Source organism: Anser anser (genome assembly GCF_964211835.1).
Source record: "Anser anser genome assembly, chromosome: 5".
Taxonomy (NCBI): domain Eukaryota; kingdom Metazoa; phylum Chordata; class Aves; order Anseriformes; family Anatidae; genus Anser; species Anser anser.
In genome coordinates this window covers 38,961,444-38,979,829 of record NC_139725.1, presented here as the reverse complement: position 1 = coordinate 38,979,829, position 18,386 = coordinate 38,961,444, and the positions used below count along the sequence as shown (strand labels likewise).

General features: G+C 54.4%; 2 protein-coding genes and 2 long non-coding RNA genes across 6 annotated transcripts; 3 read left to right on the top strand and 1 right to left on the bottom strand.

The window, feature by feature from the left end:
* Window positions 1-54: 54 nt before the first annotated feature.
* Window positions 55-6,273, top strand: LOC310900489. The gene is made up of 2 exons (XR_014585155.1): window positions 55-1,890; window positions 2,768-6,273. It is a non-coding gene; the product is annotated as an uncharacterized lncRNA (long non-coding RNA).
* On the bottom strand, window positions 4,807-12,279 carry LOC310900481 (cytosolic 5'-nucleotidase 1A-like). Of its 2 annotated transcripts, none has more exons than XM_083838544.1 (7): window positions 11,631-12,279; window positions 9,844-9,954; window positions 9,097-9,264; window positions 8,611-8,740; window positions 8,298-8,420; window positions 7,031-7,209; window positions 4,807-6,511 (listed from the first exon to the last, which is right to left on the bottom strand). In XM_083838544.1, exons 2-7 carry the CDS (start codon window positions 9,886-9,888, stop codon window positions 6,209-6,211), a joined length of 948 nt encoding a protein of 315 aa, XP_083694670.1. In that variant the 5' UTR covers window positions 9,889-9,954; window positions 11,631-12,279; the 3' UTR covers window positions 4,807-6,208. The 2 variants fall into 2 exon arrangements, with proteins under 2 accessions (XP_083694670.1, XP_083694669.1); XM_083838543.1 differs by having other exon boundaries at window positions 4,809-6,511; window positions 9,844-9,888; window positions 11,631-12,277.
* On the top strand, window positions 6,485-8,158 carry LOC310900490. The gene is made up of 2 exons (XR_014585156.1): window positions 6,485-6,541; window positions 7,085-8,158. It is a non-coding gene; the product is annotated as an uncharacterized lncRNA (long non-coding RNA).
* A 453-nt stretch (window positions 12,280-12,732) lies between the features above and the next one.
* SYT8 (synaptotagmin 8) lies at window positions 12,733-17,271 on the top strand. Of its 2 annotated transcripts, none has more exons than XM_083838529.1 (9): window positions 12,733-13,194; window positions 14,516-14,644; window positions 15,009-15,166; window positions 15,483-15,578; window positions 15,784-15,951; window positions 16,084-16,251; window positions 16,391-16,508; window positions 16,621-16,754; window positions 16,840-17,271. In XM_083838529.1, the coding sequence occupies exons 1-9, from the start codon at window positions 12,747-12,749 to the stop codon at window positions 17,071-17,073; spliced, it is 1,653 nt and encodes a 550-aa protein (XP_083694655.1). In that variant the 5' UTR covers window positions 12,733-12,746; the 3' UTR covers window positions 17,074-17,271. The 2 variants fall into 2 exon arrangements, with proteins under 2 accessions (XP_083694655.1, XP_083694656.1); XM_083838530.1 differs by lacking the exon at window positions 12,733-13,194 and adding an exon at window positions 13,266-13,591 and having other exon boundaries at window positions 16,840-17,270.
* The last annotated feature ends 1,115 nt before the right edge of the window (window positions 17,272-18,386 follow it).

The window sequence follows — 18,386 nt, the reverse complement described above, 5'->3', positions numbered from 1 at the left end:
CGGCCCCCCCCCCTCGTTGTCTGCACCCCCCCCCCCGTGACTCAGCCCGCACGGAAAAGGGGAATAAACACCGGGAGGCTGTCACGAGCGGCCTGATCTTGGTTTTAGTGCTTTTTTTTTTTTCCCCATTTTGTTCTTTTTTTTCTTTTTAACCCCCATTTTTCTATTTTTTTCCCCCAGTTTTTATTTTCCTTCCGTGTTTTTGCTCCTGACCCCCCCCCCCGTCCCCCAGCACACAGAGCACCCCCTGACACCTTGCACTGGGTCCGCCCATCCCTCCAGGCTGATTTAATTTTATTTTTTTTAAATATTTTAATTTTACATTATATTCTGATTTATTTTCATTTATTTCTTTTTATTTTCATTTATTAGTTTTTAATTTGTTTTTATTTTATTTTGCTTTTATTTACTTTTAATTTATTTTGCTTTGTTTTACTTCATTTTGTCATGTTTAGCTTTACTTCATTCCGTTTCATTTTACTTCATTTTACTTTTTTTTACTTCATCTTATGTTGTTTTACTTAATTTCATTTTATTTTGTTTTAGTTCAGAGGGGGGTTCATGGGGTCCTTTCACGCCCTGGATCACCCACCCAGAAGGAAACCCCCAAAATTTGCGTGTTCCTCCCCAAAACGCCGCCTCCCCCCCGGGTTTTGTGCCGGATGCTCCATCCCCAGCTTGCCCCCATCGCTCCGTGCCACTTTTGGGAAGTGATTTTGGGAAGTGCCCCCCTGGGACCCCTCCTGCTCTCCCTCCCCACCACTGCCGTCCCCAGTTTGGGTCTGTGCCACAAGTGCCACCAAAAGCTTCTCATCCAGGAGCACCCACCGCAGCCCCACACCCAGCTGGCTTAACTTTTTGGGGCACTAAATCACACCATTGCCTCCCCCCCCAAAAAAACAAACAAACAAACAAAAACTCCATAAGCTCCTTTTGGAAAAAACAAAAGGGGCCAGGATGGCGTCTCGGGGCCAAAAATAAAACAAAGCTGCTCCCAGCAAATCCTCCAGCGAGCCTGGCCACGAGGTCCCGTTAGTCCGGCCTGGGCGCTGGCCAGGGCCCGCTTCCCTCCTGCCCCGCGGGCACGTGGCCGGGGCGAGCGGCTGACCATGAGTCAGCAGAGCCAGCACCCGTGACTCAGCAAACCCTGCTCGGATAGGATTTGGGGACCTGGGGCTGAGGGTCCCGGTGGCCCCGGTCCCTGTTGCGTGGGTCCCGAGGCAGCGGGAGGTGTCGCGCCTGCCCCCCACGGCCTGCTGCCTGTCACGGGGTGGGTGGGTGAAGGGCCTGATCCTGATCGCTCACAACACAGGGGTGGCACTGGGCTGCAGCCCCTTGGGGCGCTCCCAGCGTCTTGTGACGAGCGGGAGAGGCACAAACCCTCCTGTGGAGCTGGAGGGGAAAGGCGCTGGCGCCCCGCATGCTCCTCTGCATGCGTTTCCCATCCAACCGGCCCGGCCCTGCATCGCGTGGCTGTGGACTGGGGGTACAACGATGCTGGGGCTGCACCAAGTGTTTTTTGGGGTGTCCCCGCGGCGTTTAATCCAGCTCCAGGCCTCGGCACCCATGGGTTCAGAGTTGCCACGGCTGCACCCACATGCACCTGTCCCCGGTGTCACTTTGGTGCCACTCAGCATCTCTACGAGGGATGCAAATGTGAAAGGTTTTGCTCCCCCCGTGACGTTTCCCTTCTCGATGCCGTCCGAAAGCGAGCGGTGTGCAGGCACCGCCGCGGGACGTGGGTGGCGGGTGACGCGCCCCTGGCAGCGGGCCACCATTTTGCAACCTTTTGCGATTCCCAAGTCAAATGACTCAGCCCCGGCGCAGGATGGAGGAGCGCCTGCTCCTGCGCACCGGGGTCCCCTCCACAGGTGACACCGGCAAGACCGGGTGGGTCTTGTGCTTTGGGCAGGCGTGGGGCGAAACGGTTAAAAACACCGTGCCTCCACATCAGCGGGTGCCAATGTTAATGGATGCTGCTAATTAGCAGCGCCTGATTCACCAGCCCCAAGCACAGAGAGGAGCCATGGTAACTTTTTCCCAGCACGGTGCCAGGACCTCGCCCGTCCCCAGCGCCATCTCCTAAACCTGTGGGAAACTCACAAAAATTCACTTTTTGACACAAAGGCGAGGGAGAAGGGCTGAGGAAGAACCACCCGTGATGGAGCTGGCTGATGGGTATCGGTCCTGTGCCATCGGTGCTGACTGGCTGGGGCTGCTTTGGCTGCAGGGCACACACATTAACACCCTTCTGCTGCCAGCAGGGGCTGCGGTGACCCAGGGGAGATGCTAAGTATGGCTGCCACAGAGCTAGCCTGGGTGGCAGTTGTTCCTTTGGTGTCTTGCTGCAAACCCTAATCCCGGTGGTAGGTGAGGATAGTTCACTAGTGGCCACAGCTGGGAGACTTGAGCTTTTGCATGCCTTCCCTGAGTTATTTCCCCTGAAAAAATGGTTTTATGCTGCAAAATGCTTAGGGAAATGCCTGTCTTCGAGCCCATGAGCGACCCTGGTGCCTTCACCCACGCTGGGCTGCAGCCAAACCTCGCATCTCCTGTCCCCATTTCCTCCATGTCCGTGGCCCTGCCCAAAGCCCCTCCACCCCCGCGGGGGCTCGAGCATCCTTCCCCACCCCTGTCCCACCGCCCCCGCAGCCACCAGCTCTGGGGCCACGCCTGGCACCCACCATGGGGACGCATCCTCTCCTCGGGGCAGGGAGCTCACTGTATTTGCCTCGCCCCGATTTTTTTTATTTATTTATTTTGGCAGGAGCTGCGTGTGTGTACGGGTGACAAGAAGCCCGGCGGGCAGCTGACGGGATGGGTGGCAGCGGCAATGATGGAGTCGATTCATTGCCTCCCACGCCAGGAAGCGATGGGCACCCCATGCGCCCGCATTGCATACCTTGAGCAATGCCCCTGCGGGCACCTGGCGAGAAGAGCTGCCGTGGGACAGAGCCGGGCAGGGGTGCAATCAGCATGGGCACCCCCTGACCCCAGACAGGAAGCCCCAACCCAAATGAGACGTGCCTCCAAGCAGGCATAACGAGGGTTATCCCTCTGATTTTTCTCACCAGCATTATTTTTAATGATTTCCTTTAATTTCTAACCCAGTCAGTCCCCCAAAAGCCCATAGGTTATGCAATTAGAGCACCTCTGTGTGACAAAACACTAAATCCCTTTGGTTTGGGGAGGAGGGTTGGCTTGGAAGGGTGAGGGTCGCTTGGGAGGGATACGTGGTGGAAATAAAAGAAAAAGTGGAAGACGCTGTTGATAGCTTTCTCCTTTTCTGGGGGTTTGCGTGGCTGATTGGAGCTACATCAGCATGGAGGGAGCTGAGTCGCTGGCTTAGAGTTAGGGTCCCAGGGGTGTCCCAAGCAGTGTCGGGTCAGTGACTGGGGGGACAGTAACATGAAGCAGCTCTGGCTGGGGCTATGTGGGGTGCCAAAGCCCTTGCTGGAAAGCAACAGCCAAAATTAAGTGCAGGAACCTCCTTCTGCACCCCTCTGCACCCCTTGCACCCTTGCAAATGCCTTGGAAAGTCAAGACCCAAGGAATGTCCCAAGCAATGATGATGGCGTTATTGTCCCAACCTTTAATGAATTTATTGCAGGTGTCTGTAAGATGGAAGCAAGAAGTTTCCCCACACGACAGGTGGCTAAGCTGCAGCAGTGCTTGCTGGAGGCTGTTTCTGACGCTCCACCTTCGGAGCAGGGCAGGGAAAGCCACAGGGTGACAAGCCTGAAGCAGCAGCACTTGGTTCTGCGTGAAGCAATCCCCCGAACCCCGTGCTTCCTTCCTTTTTTCCCCATTTTGGGCACACGTTGCCTTGTCACCCCCCTCCTGCCGTGCTGACAGTGCTGGAGGAAGGCACGCGGCCCATTCCCCTTGCCTCAGCACCTCGCGGCCTGCCACCGCTCACGTGCTCCCGTCCCCAGCCGTCTTGACTCAGCTAATCCCCCTCACCCAAGACATTGACCGAGCCAGCCTTAAATGTAGCTTCATCTCGGGGTGAGGGATTGCCTCATGGCCATTGGCAAAGGTCAGAGCAGCTCAGGGTGGCCGGGATATCTGCGACCACCTGCAGGTCCCCACCGTGAGGTGCCACCAGGCTGGATGCAGGCACTCGGCTGCCAAGCCCCAAAATATCTGACCTCCATACAAGTGGGACGAACATCTGCCCCCGCTTGTTTGGAGCATCCCATAATTAATGTTTGCTCAGTGACTGAGGCTGACAGGTACTTAGCGTTATTAGCAAATCATTAGGAGCTGATGTTGTTGATGTCACTACTTTTAGACATCTCATTTCAGCACCTGGACTTGGCAGAAAGGTTTTTTTTTGGAGGTGGTTCCCTCTGGAAGATCCCCTTGCCGGGGCGAGACCTGCCCCAAAACCGGGACAGTAGGGACCTACATGGGAACACGGCACCCACCCCATATCCCACGATGGGGACAGCTGCCTCACCCACGGTCCCGTGCTCTGGGTGGAGAAAATCCCCTGGGTGGGTGCGTGTGGGAGCTAGCATGGAGCTTTGTGGGGTGGGGGGAAAACTGCTTTAAATTAAAGATTTTGGCATTTTCTGAGGTTTGTGTGTGGATTTTGATGGCCTTTGCTCTGCAAGGAGCTAATCCAAAACCCACTGAAGGTTTCCTGTGCTCACAGCAGCATCAAGCCCAGCCTGACATGCTTACTATCCAGTAAGGCCTGGATAAAAAACCTCCATGTCTGCAAAGCAGCTCCAAGATATTGCACCCCTCTTCCCAAGCACACTCAACCAGGGGCACCAGCAAATCACACCAAGTGTCGTTTACTTATTTATTGGGGGAAAAAGCATTGGTGAGAGTGATGAAACCTTAAAAAAAATCTGATTATTTCTTTCTGTTCTGCCATAAAATTTGCATTTAATTCTTTTTTTTTTCTTCTTCTTTTTTTTTTTTTATTTAAAAAAATGGAAAATTAATGCAGCAAAGAGAACTTGTAGTTTCAGGATGGGCTGGGGACAAGAGTGGTTTTCATGGCTGCTTTTACGTGTTAGATTTGGGGGAATGGTCCTGTTCCCCCACAGCATGGGTGGCAGCAGGGCAGCACAGTGGCCTCTAGTGGCAATCACTGACATCCAGCCCTGGGGAGAGAAACCTCCAAGTGAAGTTTTGGGGCTGTTTTCTGCCTGGTAAAATTAGGAGCAGAGTCATAAAGGGCCAGAGGAGGGGCATCCCTGCATAGGGGTGGCTTTGAACCAGGTAGGCACGGTGGTCCTGGGCTTGCTCAGGACCACATCTGCCCTGAGCAGCTTCACCTGGGGCCCCCACCCACACCCTCCACTCTCAGCCCTATTTAAGCTCAGGCTTTGGCACCAAGGGCTGTTTGGAGGTTTGGGTGATGGTCTGCAGCCCTGAGCCCTGTCCCCCTGCATGGCTTGTGCTGCAGGTGGCCGCCTCTAGTGCCCTCACCTGGAGGAACCCCAGAGCTACATCCGTCTCCTGGATGGACCTATCTTGCAGCCTTGTCCTCATCTCTGGTCCATCTCCTGCTGCTCCAGGAGCTGTGTCCTACAGATCTGGGCCTCCTAAGGGCACTCTCTGTGAGCAATGCCTAAAAAAGGGTATTTGTGCTCTAATACATATGGGGCTACAGTTTGGGCTTTCTTTCCTCAACCTACTCATTGGTTTCTAAAAGCTTATAGGTGCTTTACAGCTTTGGGGTCTATCCTTGTGCTGAATTTGTTGGTCAGAGCTGCATGAGGGGCTTGGTGACGCGTCATTCTTCTTAGGAAGCTGTGCTGAGTGTGTCCACCAAGACAGGGTCTTGGGGGCTTGCTTTGAGCAGAGCTCCTGAGATTAAATCTTGGAGGCTAAGTACCACTGAGCTTTGCATTTTTAGTGCTTACTTCCATGCTTCCTTCCCTACATGTGTGGGGCAGTAGCTTTGTTTATCCTTGTAGAAGAAGGAAGCCCCCAGGCCCTACAAGACAGGTAGGTGGCAGTCCCTGGAGTCAGAGCAGAGGTGTCTGTCTTTCCTAGAGAAGCTACATCTTTGGCCTAAAGGACCTTGTCTCAGAAGCATTCAGTCTTGCTTGGTGGTCAGTGCTCTCAGGCAATGCCCTCACGCTGTTTCCCTGAGGTTTGCTTGCTGCAGGTTAATAAGTCTTTCCTATTCCACCAAGCTGGCCTTCAGCTGGACCAGTCCTGAGAGCTGCTGGTCCTTAGTCCATCAGCAGCACGAGGGGACCCAGGCAGAGGGCACCCCCACATCTTGAGCCCCCTGGATGTTATGAAGACCATCATCAAAGAAAATATGGGGCTGGATCTGGGCAAGGATTGGGCCTTTGGGAGCCCCATCCATGAAGAAGGCCTCGTCAATGGCCAGACCCCATTCCCGGAGTGTCTTGATGGCTCGGATGCCCATGTCCCGGCCGCTGCGGGCGGTCACCAGGTAGGTGCGGATGGGGCACTCCTCACGGTTGAACTTCTTGTGTATCTTCCCCAGGTGCATGGCAAAGGCTTTCATGGGACCCTGGAAGCACAGCAAGACACTTGAGAGTGGGTAGGAAGCATCTGTTCAATCCACTTTTTCCCCTTTCAAGGTCTTCTAGGCCTCTGCAGTGCACAGAAATGCCTGTTGGGTGTAGGTTTGGGCAGTGCTGGGACTGGTGCTGTGTACTGTCCACACACATGCCCTGGGGTGCACAGCAGGAAGGTGAGCCTTTTGGTGCTCATGCTAATTCTGAGGGAACCAAGAAGGTGCAGCACCCCTGGGAGAGGGTATCGGCACAGCAAGCTGTCCCAGCCTACAAAAGGCCACAGGAACACTCTGGGTAACCATAGCCCCAAATTTTGGGAGCAGATGCTTGCTTACAGAAGACAGCATGCCAGGTCCATCTCCGGAGGGACTCCAGATCAGCCCCCCCGGGACAGAGCAGTGCTAAATGCAAAGGGAACCCATAAAAATTTGTGCTTTTTTGGCCACCCACAGCAAAGCTCTAGCAGGGGTGATGCTGATGGTGGGCGTGGGGCCTGCAGCCGCCTCGCTCACCTCTCCCATGGGCACGGCCTCCATCGCCCGCTCGTACTGCATCGCTCCCTCCAGGCCCTGCTCCCGGAAGACCTGGTCGGTCTCGTCAGAGAAGAGCACAGCGTCCCCATCGAAGGCCACGCGCAGCGGGGTGCTGGGGGCCTGCACCTCCTGCTGGAAGACGAGCGCTGCCGAGACCCCTGTGGGATGGAACAAGATGGGTTTGGTGGGGGAATGAGGGAACCACCATGTCCTGGGGGCACCTTGTGCATGGGCAGCTCCTCTCCATGCCTCCACGGCCCCATCCAACACTACAAATATCTCCAGAAAAAAAAAGTCTCCAGAAAAGGCACTGTCTGTTGTTGGGCTCTCCAAGCAAGGAGGGTTTCCATGGAGGTCATCCCAGCCTTTCTAAGGCCGGATTGTTTGGGGAGCACAAGGCAATGCTGCTGATCAGGGACTGGATGGACACTGAGGGCTGCTAGGAGAACTGCTGGGTTGTTGTTAATGCATGGGCAGCACTCCTCCTGGTGCCCGGTCCCTCTGCCAAGCCTGGTGTTAATGCCCAGACTTAGCACTCTGTGCTGTGAGTAATAGGGCCTGGCACCTCCGCTTGATTGGGGTAATTGGCTTAATTACAGGTCTTTTCCTACAAGCTGCTCCCTGCCTGCTCTCATCCATGGGTTGGGGCCCCCAGATGAGACACTTGTTAGAGCAGTGATGATCTTCAGGGAGACTTCAGGATTGGGCTTTGTAGCTGAGGGAAGTCTGGGCTGTGGCTGGCTTGCTCCTGACCTGAAGGACCTTGGCCAGCTGATGTGCTCATACCCAAGCAAATTAACAAGGAGGAGATTAACCCCATTAGAACTGTCAGGGGCTGCATGCACTCAAATCCAGGTCAAGCATGTGCTTACATTTATCATTAAGGTCTCTGCATGTACCAAGAAAGCAAGTTTCCACAGCATCCTCACAAAGCCCTGGAAGTTGATGATGCTCCCTCACTGATCCAGGGAGCAGCATTTTGGGTTAGAAAGGTTTAAATGTTCTGCAGGGAAGGACCAGTGCATAGCAGAGCTGCAGCCAGATTTACACATAAAACATTCTGTTGTGAAGCAGTCTGTAAACCCCTGCTCTTTGAGGGCTACTGGTGGGGACAGAAGGATTCAGGACTACAGTGGTGGCCAGGGTGCCATTCATCCCCTCTCACCCATGACAGAATGAGCTCTGGCACTGCTGCTTGGGAAAAGCGTGGTGTGCTTGGGGAGGTGGGATGGAGGGGGAGACGCACCTCTCCGGAGGGCATTGCAGACATCTGTCCTGTCAGCTGAGAGGAAGAGCTTGACCCCATGGGACTTCAGGTACTGCGTGGAGTCCTCATCACTGACGAAGCAGAACTTGGAAATCTCTAGGCCTTTGGGTCAGGGAATGTAAGCAAAGTCTGTTACAGGGCTAATTTGTCTTTATGAACCCCTTTCACCTCCCCAGGTTTTTGTGTGCTTTCCCCTGGCCCTGTCTCTGCCCCTGATGCACCACCACTGCCTTATCTGCTCCTCAGCCCCCGTGGGGAGAGGATACCCACCCTCAGCGGTGTGCCCCCTTACCGTAGTGCTTAGCACTGTTAATGATGCGCACACCGCTCTCTGGGCTGTTGTTGGAGAGCAGCAGGATGTCAAAGAGGTCCTCCTCTGCTGGGTTGCTCTCCAGGATCTTCTTGTTCACATACTGCACTGCCTGACAGCAACAGAGGAGACTCTTCTGCAAGGGGCATGACTGTGAGGGTTATTCTGCAATCCTGTGGTTAGTGGCTGGGGGGAGGATGTGAGCAGTGCGGACATTGCGCTGAAGCTGCCACCAATGGCAGGACAAGCATGGGGTGGAGAGCAGCCATCCTGTGCAAAGCACAGCTGGGAGGGCAGGGAGCAGGGCACCGGCAAGGAGGTGGAGATGTGGGACTGGTGAGGAGCACAGGTCTCAGGAGTGTTGTACCTGCACCCTGGGTAGGGTTTGAGACCTACAGCCAGGAAGGCTGAGCCTTCAGCCTGCCCTGTGAGTGCTGACATATGCCCCCAGCCCGGTGCGGGGCTCACCTGGATGAAGGCAAAGGCTGTGCCTGGTGGCAGGGGCCTGTCCTGGTTGGCCTGCTGATGCCTCACGTACTCCTCCTTGCCCTTCTCCAGGTAGAGCTGGTGCTCCTCCTCCAGGCTGAAGATGGCTCTGGTGGTCACCGCAATGACCAGTGCCTTGCTGGGGTCTCTCTGCAGGGGAAAGAGGAAAAGAAGGGTTGGGGGAACACAACGGAGGAGCTTGGGGTGGTGGGGTAAGCATGGGGTAGTGGGGCTGGGCATTGGAGGCATCACCCATGCGTCATGCTTCTTGGCTCTGCTGATGCCAGAGAGCCTTTGAAGGAGAGGTATCAAGCTTGATCTTCATCTTCAGGTCACCGAGGATGGAAGCAAGCAGTTGTGAAACCCCAACCTGTTTGGTAAGCGCAATATGCTCCAAGGACAGCCCACACAGGAGGGGATTGCTTCATCATTTGTGCATCTGTGGGCACAGCACAGCTGTAGTCAACTGCTTGGGCTGAGCTGGGCATGTCCTGGTGTCTTTATTCTTTCTTTATCTCTCTTCTGGAGAGACTGATGGAGTAGAAACTGCTGCTTTCTCCTTGGCCACTCCAAAATTAAGTGTGAGCAAATGCATTAGTCCTGTCCATGCAACTGAGGCACCAACAATTTGGGCCACCACAGTTCCAGGCTGTGGTGTCATCTCCTACAGTGACATTTCAAAATGTACTTGAGACTGAGGATCTGCATTTTGAAACAAGCAACTCTTACCTGTTTCACACTGGGGTTTATAACCGTGCTTTCAGGCTCTGCCATCTTCCAGTTTCAGCATCAAACAAGAGAAAATGTACAATTAAATCGATGCATTATAATACAACCAGTCTAAAGGGGGAAGAATAGATAAGAAAAATGGCAAAGAGGGTTGAGTATCCTGCCCAAACAAAATGAGCCTGCTTCTGCTGACAACAGCTTTGCTGTGAGAAAACCTGGCCTGAGAGTTCTAATTAAATATAATGGAAGAGTGGCTTTTCAAGCAGTGATCACCTTTCCCCCCCTCCCAAAGAATATTTTTCCCTTGGGAATTTCTGAAGGAGTTTGTGGAGCTCTTTTCTCAGCAAACTTTTTTTCTCAGCAAACTAAATCTTTATGTACCCTAAATGAGGCTTGGGGATTGAGTGAATCTAAAAAGCCTGTAAAAGATCTTACAGGTAGGCTTCTAGCTTGCATTCTTACTGCAATTCTTGCTACTTTTTGTCCGAATAGAGAATTCCTATCCCCGGATAAGCAAATTCACTGCATGAGGAGCTCATTTGCGGGTGTAAAAGGCCTAAGTAAGTCGAGATGTGTGGTGAATGCTTCGGTGCAGGATGCCATATGCCGCAGGCATATGTGCAGGCAGACCAAAGTCCTGTGGAGTTGTATGGTCTGCCTGTGCCTAGTAGCCAAGGAAGAAATTCCACTTTTGCATGCCCAGGTCCTGTGGTTTCCATAACCACCTTGCTGTACACTTCATCTCTCTGTACTAGTTAGTGCTATAAGTGGACATCGGGATTCAGCCTGTGGGATGGGGCTGGCTCCTGTTCCCACAGGGGTTATTTCCATCCCACAGCTCCTAAAAATATGCTGTGGGGTTTCTCTGGAGAGCAGAGGAGGCAAGGACGGCTCTGCCTGGAAGTGCTGGGAATGGCAAGGGAATTAAAACTTTGTTCCCCCTTTAATGTGCTGTCTGATTAATGGGGTGAGAGGCTGGGCTAGCATAGACCAGAAAGAGCATACAGGGTGAAGAGTCTGGGTCTGCATGGGGAAAATCTCACTGACAAATGTCTTATTGCCGGGGACTTCACCCTCCTTGCTGTCCTGCCATGCTTGCTGCTGGAGGACTTCAGATACTCATCTAGTGGTCCCTTTGGAGGTACGGATGAAAGGACTTCATATATAATCTATATAGGGGCATGCTCTTGCATATGTGCTCCCCCATTTCTCCCTGGGGTGCAAATCCCATCAGCAGGGCTGCTCCCCTAGGAGGTGCTGAGTATCTCTATGCTTCTTCCACTTGCACCCTGCGTGGGGAAGGACCTCATCCTGCCAAGCCCTCAGGGTGACAGCTGCCAGCCTGTCTGACCAGGGAGAATTCCCCTGAAGGGATTTCACCCAGGCAGGAGCGCTTAAAATATGCAATATTTTGGGGCCTCTTTTCTTAAAGCGAAAGTGAAAGAGGTGACAGGAGTCGAGATCCGCTTCGCAGAGGGAGAGCAACCTTTTTAATTTCTGCTCTGTCCCTTGAAACCTGGCAAATCAAGCCTGATTCTCCCCCCTCTCTCTTCCTATAGTAATTGGAGCGTTGTTTACATACAGCCCTTACACAGACACGTATGTAACACATACACCTACATGTGCACACAGCTCCTGCAAGCACCACACATGCACGCAATGCCATACACACAAATAGTTAAGGCAGATGCTTGCTGGACCCCACAGCTTAGCAAAGAGTGTGCACCGCATACCTCCAGCTGGGAAAGGGTGTCGAGGCTTTGCTAGAGACAAAAGCCCAAACTCACCTCTAGCGCTGCCTCCCTTCCCCGGTGTGGTGTCCAAACCTCTGCCCAGCTTCACCCGAGATGCTGCTGTTGATATCTCCCTGGAGCTGGCAGGAAGCAGGCAGGAGCTGTGCTGGGGCTCAGCCCTGCTGCCGGCGTGCTGGGATTTGTAGGCAGCCCCGCGGGCTGGCTTCGTGCCCAGCCTGGGCGGCATTTCCCGAATCAGCCCCGGACGGCCTCCCGGGGAGCTTTTTTTTCTCAACTTCTGCTTGCAAGCACTGTAATTCAGTTTATTTTTGTAGGTGGGTTATTTGAAATGTGCCTCTGGACCTCTCATTTCCTAGCCCTCGCTTGCATAGCTGTCATGCTTTTGACCAAAAATACAGGAGTACCTCTTCAAGAGTGTGCACAGGGCAGCCTCTTCACATTTGTAATTTTACTGCACCAATTTTGGGTCCTTTTTCCTTTCTTTTCTGAAAGCTGGGGTTATTGCCATGCGTTACCAGATCTCCTCCCACATCACAGGCTGCAAGCAGGGTCCTGCTGCCATGCAGCTGTTTCTCTGAGATGCTTGACTTCAGCAGACAGCCAGCTGAAAGTGCTGGTGATGAGCTCAGCATTCAGCATGTGCATGTGAACCCCCTTTCCCTGAGTAATTTTATTGGATGTGTTCCCTTTCCCCCCCCTCAGTTTCCTCTGTATGTTTCTCCTGTACATCCTCCAGGTCTGCCAATTCAGGAAAAAAGGTATTTTGGCATCTGTGTGTCCCCTCTCCAAAATCTTGCTGCAGCATCGCTCCTGCAGCATCTCTTGCTCCTGGAGATGATGTTTCTCCATGCAGCAGGATCTCAGGGTGCTTGTGAGCAGGGTTGTGTTGTGGGGGCTAAGGATATCCCTGGCACCTCTCTAGGGTGTGGCAATGCCTCAGTGGCTTCAGGAAAATCCAGAGGGACGGGTGACCCAGCATGGTTTCTGGGGCCTCTCCTTATTTTTTGGGTGTGCTGCTGCTTTTGGGCATTGGGCGCTCATGATATTGCTCCCCACTTCCAACAGCAGCCCTAAATATCTGCAGGGACAAGGCAGTTTTTAGGCTGAATTGACAGCTGGGGAAGAAACGAGGATCAGTTTGAGGGGGAGATGCTGCTGAAATCACCCCTGACCCATCCCCTTGCACTAAGTGCACGGAGCCTCGTGCTGTGCCCCGTCCTGGCACTGCTGCCAGGCTGGCCTGGAGGTTTGGATTTGTCCCCAGCAGCGATGCTGGCCGGCTCGCTGCAGCCAGGAGCGCAGGTTGTGCTTCCTGCTCAGGCAGGGAGTTCCCCGCTGGCTTTTCGCCTGTGTGAGCACCGCTTGGGTCAGCGGCAAGGTGGGGCTGGCCGAGGAGCTCGGTTCCTGGGCTGGCAAAGCAGACTTTCCAGTTTCGGCTGTGCTGTGCGTGGGGAAGTCACCGGCCCTGCTGTGCCCCCAGCCCCGTGCCTGTCAGGGACCCGTCTTGTCCCACAGCATGTCCCTGCCACGTGCCGTGGCTGGACCAGGAGCCCAAGCAGAGGGGAAGGGAGACTGAGGCTGGGAAGGAGACACTGCGGTAAGTTTGGTTTTGGGACCCCGGTCCGCATGGGATGGGGGAGAAGGGCAGGGCTCCCCAAGTCCTTTTGCAGAAGCAGGAATGCTTGGTGCTCCCAGGGGGTGGCTGGGTTGTCCCGATTGTCCCCAAAACAGCGGCTTAGGTCACCTCACAGGGCTGGGCTGGGCTTTTTCCTTTTAAATGGGACTGAAACCAGACAGCATGGGGCTCTGTTGGGAAAAACGTGATGAAACATCTCAACCCATGCGGGGTGGGCATCTGCTTGCCAACGCTGCCACTACCCAAAGCTGGAGCCTCCTGAATAACGAAGGTGCATCACCAGGCTGCTGCTGCTTTCTGCATGTGGGGACAGGAGAAAAAGACCACTAAAACTTGATGGGGAGGCTGTGAGCTGAGCGTGAGTTTCCAATGACACCGATGTCCCAGATGGTCCTGGGCAAGTCATTTAACCTGCATCCCGCTGCCCCAGCAGGGATAAAGAGCTCTTCTTCACCCCTCTGCCAGCAAGCAGAAGAGCCCTATTGTCTTAAAAAATAATAAAATAAAATTAAAGAGCATCCCTGTGCAAGGAGCCCTGCAGTGCTGGTGTGGCCAAGGTAAACACACGCATACTTGCGGGCCCTCGTCACCATACTGGGAGGAACACGCCCCGGGCCACGGTTCCTTAGAGGCTGGCCTCCAGGAGGCTGTGGAGAGTGTTTTCTGGTCCCTTTGGAGGCTTCTAGCATGAGATGTGCTCTTCGGCTGGCTCCTTCAACCCCAAGTCGTAGCAGCCCTGCTGCTGCTCATCATCCAAAGCAGGGAGAGAAGAAAGCTTAGGTTACAATGAAACGTTCATGTGAGGAGAGCCCATCAATTAAAATAATAATAATAAAAAAACAACACCAGTTTTGGTTTAAACGTGAAGCCTGCCCTTAATGCACGTCAGCGTTGCCATGTGCACCAGCCAGGCTGACGCAGTTTCCAAGCTGGCATGGTGGCACTGCTGGCACCCATCGTGTGGCCACCAGCTGCGAGCGACGGAGCAAACCCCGAGCCCTGCGAGAGGGGAGGGAAGGGCTGCAATGAAGTAAAGGAATTGGCCACAGAGGGGAGATGGGGATTAAATGAAAAACCAGCTCGAGCAGAGACCGTCCTGCCTGTGGAGGCTGCTCTGCTCCATTTCACACCTCATTTCCAAAGCAGCCGAGCCCTAAATGCTTACTCTGGTCTTTATCTTAGGATTTTAATTGTGTTTACTCATTAAATCTCTGCGCCACCAGCAGCACATGTGCTTCTGGAAAGGAAATCCCCACCCTGTTCATTTTGTTTGCCTCCCCAGGTCACCCGCACTTCTCCATGGCCAAGGCATCGAGGATCAGTGGGGCCACAGCCTCCCCACTCCCCGGTAGCCCTGTGGCCACCACAGCTCCGCCGGGCTTCCTCAGTGGCTTCGTTGGCCACATCCCATGTGAGTACAGCTGGGGCTGCTCTTGCCCTACTCCCTTGGGAAGTGTTATCCTAGGGGCCCTGCCTCTGTCCCAGGTTTCATCCCTTCTTCTCCCCCCTTCCAAATCCTTTTTTCCAAAGGGGTGTGAAGCCCACCATGGCCAGGCATGCTGCAGAGCAGCCCCACACCTGCCCAAGAGAGATCCTTGTTACCCGTGTCAGGCATGGTCTCTACCTGCAGCTTCCTAGCGCTGGGCCTTTTCAGAATTTTAGGGTCAAGCCCCCCAAATGCAACTTTGTAATGCTGTAACACCAGGAGGGGAATATAAATGCACTCTGCATGTTTTTGTTTGGTTTTAACTCTTCTGTCCGCCTCGTTGCACCAGTACCCAGATGGGCACTCATTGCCGTGGCGCTGGCGGTGGCTGTTCTCCTCCTCCTCTTCCTCATCTGCATCATCAGGTGCTGCTGTGCCAAGAAGAAGCCCAAGAAGAAGGAGAAAGTCACCCTGCATGCCCTCAGCAGCTCCACCACAGCCAGCCTTGTGCGTCCTCCTTTCCCCTCTTCCCCACCACCCTCCTAGCAGGGAGGTTTGCCCTGCACTGCCCGTCTCTCCCCCTGGTCCCCAGAGCAGTGGGACTGGTTGTAGATGGGATTTCCTGGGGGGATGGCTCCTTTAAACCTCATCTTTGGAGCATCTTGGTCTGCACAGTGCATTGTGCCTGGACAGACAGCGGGGACGTAAGCACTCAGCCTGGTCCCCATGGGCTGGGAACAGATCTGGGGGTCCCATCCATGCATGGGGACACACCTGAGCATTCGAGACCCCACCCTGAGGGTTGTGCTGCTCTCTGCCGCAGGTCCAGCCCGAGATGGAGGACCTGGAGCTGGGCCCGGAGCAGATGGGGCGAGGAAAGCTGCAGTACTCGCTGGAGTACAACTTCCACGCACAGGAGGTGGGGCTGCTGTGAGGCTGGGCTCTTGCATGGTACTTCCGTGGCCCATCAGGACCCAGACATCCATCCCTGCTGTACCTTCTGTCCCTACCCTGCTGGCTTTCACGCTGACATGGCGTGGTGACATCTTCCCTGTGCGCTTGCTTGCTTTTCACCTGTCCCCATCCTCCTCCGCGCGGTGACCTCGTGCGTCGTTCCTTTCAAGCTGAAGGTCGGCGTGAAGCAAGCAGCTGATCTGAAGGCCATGGACAAGGGGGGCACGTCTGACCCTTATGTTATCGTCTACCTGACGTCTGATATGAGGAAGAAGTATGAGACCAAGGTTTACCGCAAGACCCTGAGCCCTGTCTTCAATGAGAGCTTCACTTTCCAGGTAGGATGCCCTGGCTGATGATGGTTCCTTCATCCCATCGGGAGCAGTGCATGGGTGCTGCTCTCCAGGCAGGGAGATACCTTTGCTGTCATTGTGTCTGTCACCCCATCCTGCGTGGGTCCTCCCCTGCAGCTGCCCCAGGCGGAGGTGTCCGAGTCCATGCTGGTGATGCAGATCCACGACTTCAACCGCTTTGCCAAGCACGACACCATCGGCGAGGTCCGCCTGCCACTGGCCAGCGTCAACCTGCAGCATGTCATCGAGCAGTGGAGCGACCTGGCAGTGGCCAGCAAAGTTGAGGTTGGTGAGAAAAGCCCCCGGGAGGGACACGTTGTTGTTCCTCTTGCCAACCTGTAAGGAGGTAAAGCTTTGGGTCTCGTCCACCTCGAGAGCACCTCCTGTGCCCGCTACCCCCGCTCATTGCCCATGTCTCCATCAGCAAGAGCACCTGGGAGACATCTGCTTCTCGCTGCGCTACGTCCCCAGCACCGGCAAGCTGACGGTGCTCATACTGGAAGCCAAGAAGCTGAAACGGATGGACTCCCATGGGCTGGCAGGTTGGCAGGAGCTGCTCGTGCTCACGGCTCCCTACCTGGTGCTAATGATAGCACCAAGAGCTCTCAGGGCTTTGCAGATCTTGGTGTGGAACTGTGTCCTCTCTCTCCTCAGATCCCTTTGTCAAGGTGCATCTCATTCTGAACAGGAAGAAATGGAAGAAGAAGACAACAAGTGTGAAGAAAAACACCTTGACCCCTTACTTCAATGAGGTGTTTGTCTTTGAGGTGCCTTTCAATCAGATTCAGGTGGGTTTCCCTGCAGCACCTATCTCTGAGCAGGTCCCTGGGCAGATGCGGGTCCAACTGATGCTCTTTCTTCTGTCCCCACCAGAACGTGGATGTTGTCATCTCCATCTGGGACTACGACAGAGTGACCAAGAACGAGCCCATCGGCAAACTCTTCCTGGGCTGCCGGGCCACGGGCAACCAGCTGCGGCACTGGTCCGACATGCTGGCCAACCCGCGCCGGCCCCTGGCCCAGTGGCACAGCCTGCAGCCCGCCGACGTGGTGGACAAAGCCCTGGGGCTGAAGTCCCACCTCAAGCTGCCCCTGGCCACCAGATAGAGGGGGTGAGAGCCCCAAATGGGTTGAGGGCTCTTCTTGGCCAAGAGGGGAGCTGGCTGCTGGTGCAGCTCATGCCCTGGGCAATGCCAGAGCAGGGCAGCTCTGCACCGGGGGGATGCTGGAGGGGATGGTGTGGATGCGGATCCAGCTTGTCCCAGCCCCTCTCAGGCTAGGGGGACAAATACAGAAAGACTCATGGAAAAACAGAGTCCCTGGGCATTTTTGAAGTTTTTAACTTAAATTTTCAGTGTTTTTAACTGAGACCAAGATCTTGAAGCACCCTAAGAGGCTTGCGGGGAGAGGAAGAGGATGGGCTGGTGAGGAAAGCATTGGAGACATGGGACTATTTACTGATTCTGTGATAAGTACACTTTGTGTCCTGGCAAGCGGCTAAAAGAAACAGCAAAATCAGCCCCTAGTTGTCCATACAGCTTCACTCTTAGCCTCTTCCTGGCCTCATTTTGGCCCGTGCTGGGTTGTGCACCCTGAGGTGTGTCCCAGGGGGTGGGACTCACCAGCAACCATCCCTATGGACCCTGCAGATGGAGCTGCAGTGCTGGCTCCATCCACCCCATGTGGTCCTACAGAGCCAAGTCCATGGGGTTTTAACCCCAAACCTGGAGGTGCTGCTGGGGTGGGGTGGTGCTGAGCGTGCACCTTGTCCTCTTGCTTTCATGCTTTGAGCACCCTACACTGATGAAGGCTGGGCTGCAGCCCTCATCTCAGTTCAGGGTGGGTTTCACACAGTCCGCTTGTGCCCCCCTGTCCTGCCTCGTGGGGCCTTGAGATACATGGGGGATATGGAAGGAAAGATCCCTGCTGGGACAGGGTGGCTCCTCTGAGCCCCCTGCAGGTGGAAGCTCCCTGCGTTGGCCTAACTCCAAAGCCCAGGAGCCTCCTAGCTCCCCGAATTAGTATTTCAAGGAGCTAATAAGGAAGAGCCTCTTTGCTTCAGATGAGAAGAGTTAAGCCAGATTGGCTCAGATACTGCCTGACCCCTTCCCGTTCCCACCCGAGCACCAGCACACCGGAGGGGATTGCTCCTGCTCTGAAATGCGCTTGGAAAAAACCTTCTCTCTCCTGGCCTTCTGCATCAAAGCAGCCACAGCACGGTGGAGATTTGGGCTTGTATCACCGTATGTGGCCTCAAAAGACAAAAGGAAAGTAATTTGCACCGAGCAGCCTGTGGGAAGCCGTGGGCTCTGAAGGGGGAGAGCCCCAAGCATTAATGAAGAGCCATTAATATTGAAAAGCGGTTAATCTGCAATTATCCCCAGCTCCACAGAGTGACTATGAGAGAGTTAAGCAAATAC

What these genes read in the sequence shown, in the direction of transcription:
- LOC310900481 (XM_083838544.1), bottom strand. Translation starts at nt 9,888, where the DNA reads ATGGCAGAGCCTGAAAGCACGGTTATAAACCCCAGTGTGAAACAG. An exon ending in CAGCCTTTGCCTTCATCCAG is followed by an intron (nt 8,741 to 9,096) that starts GTGAGCCCCGCA and finishes TGTTGCTGTCAG; the next exon opens with GCAGTGCAGTATGTGAACAA. An exon ending in TAACAGTGCTAAGCACTACG is followed by an intron (nt 8,421 to 8,610) that starts GTAAGGGGGCAC and finishes CCTGACCCAAAG; the next exon opens with GCCTAGAGATTTCCAAGTTC.
- SYT8 (XM_083838529.1), top strand. Translation starts at nt 12,747, where the DNA reads ATGCTGCTGAAATCACCCCTGACCCATCCCCTTGCACTAAGTGCACGG. An exon ending in ACAACTTCCACGCACAGGAG is followed by an intron (nt 15,579 to 15,783) that starts GTGGGGCTGCTG and finishes GTTCCTTTCAAG; the next exon opens with CTGAAGGTCGGCGTGAAGCA. An exon ending in GGACTCCCATGGGCTGGCAG is followed by an intron (nt 16,509 to 16,620) that starts GTTGGCAGGAGC and finishes CTCTCTCCTCAG; the next exon opens with ATCCCTTTGTCAAGGTGCAT.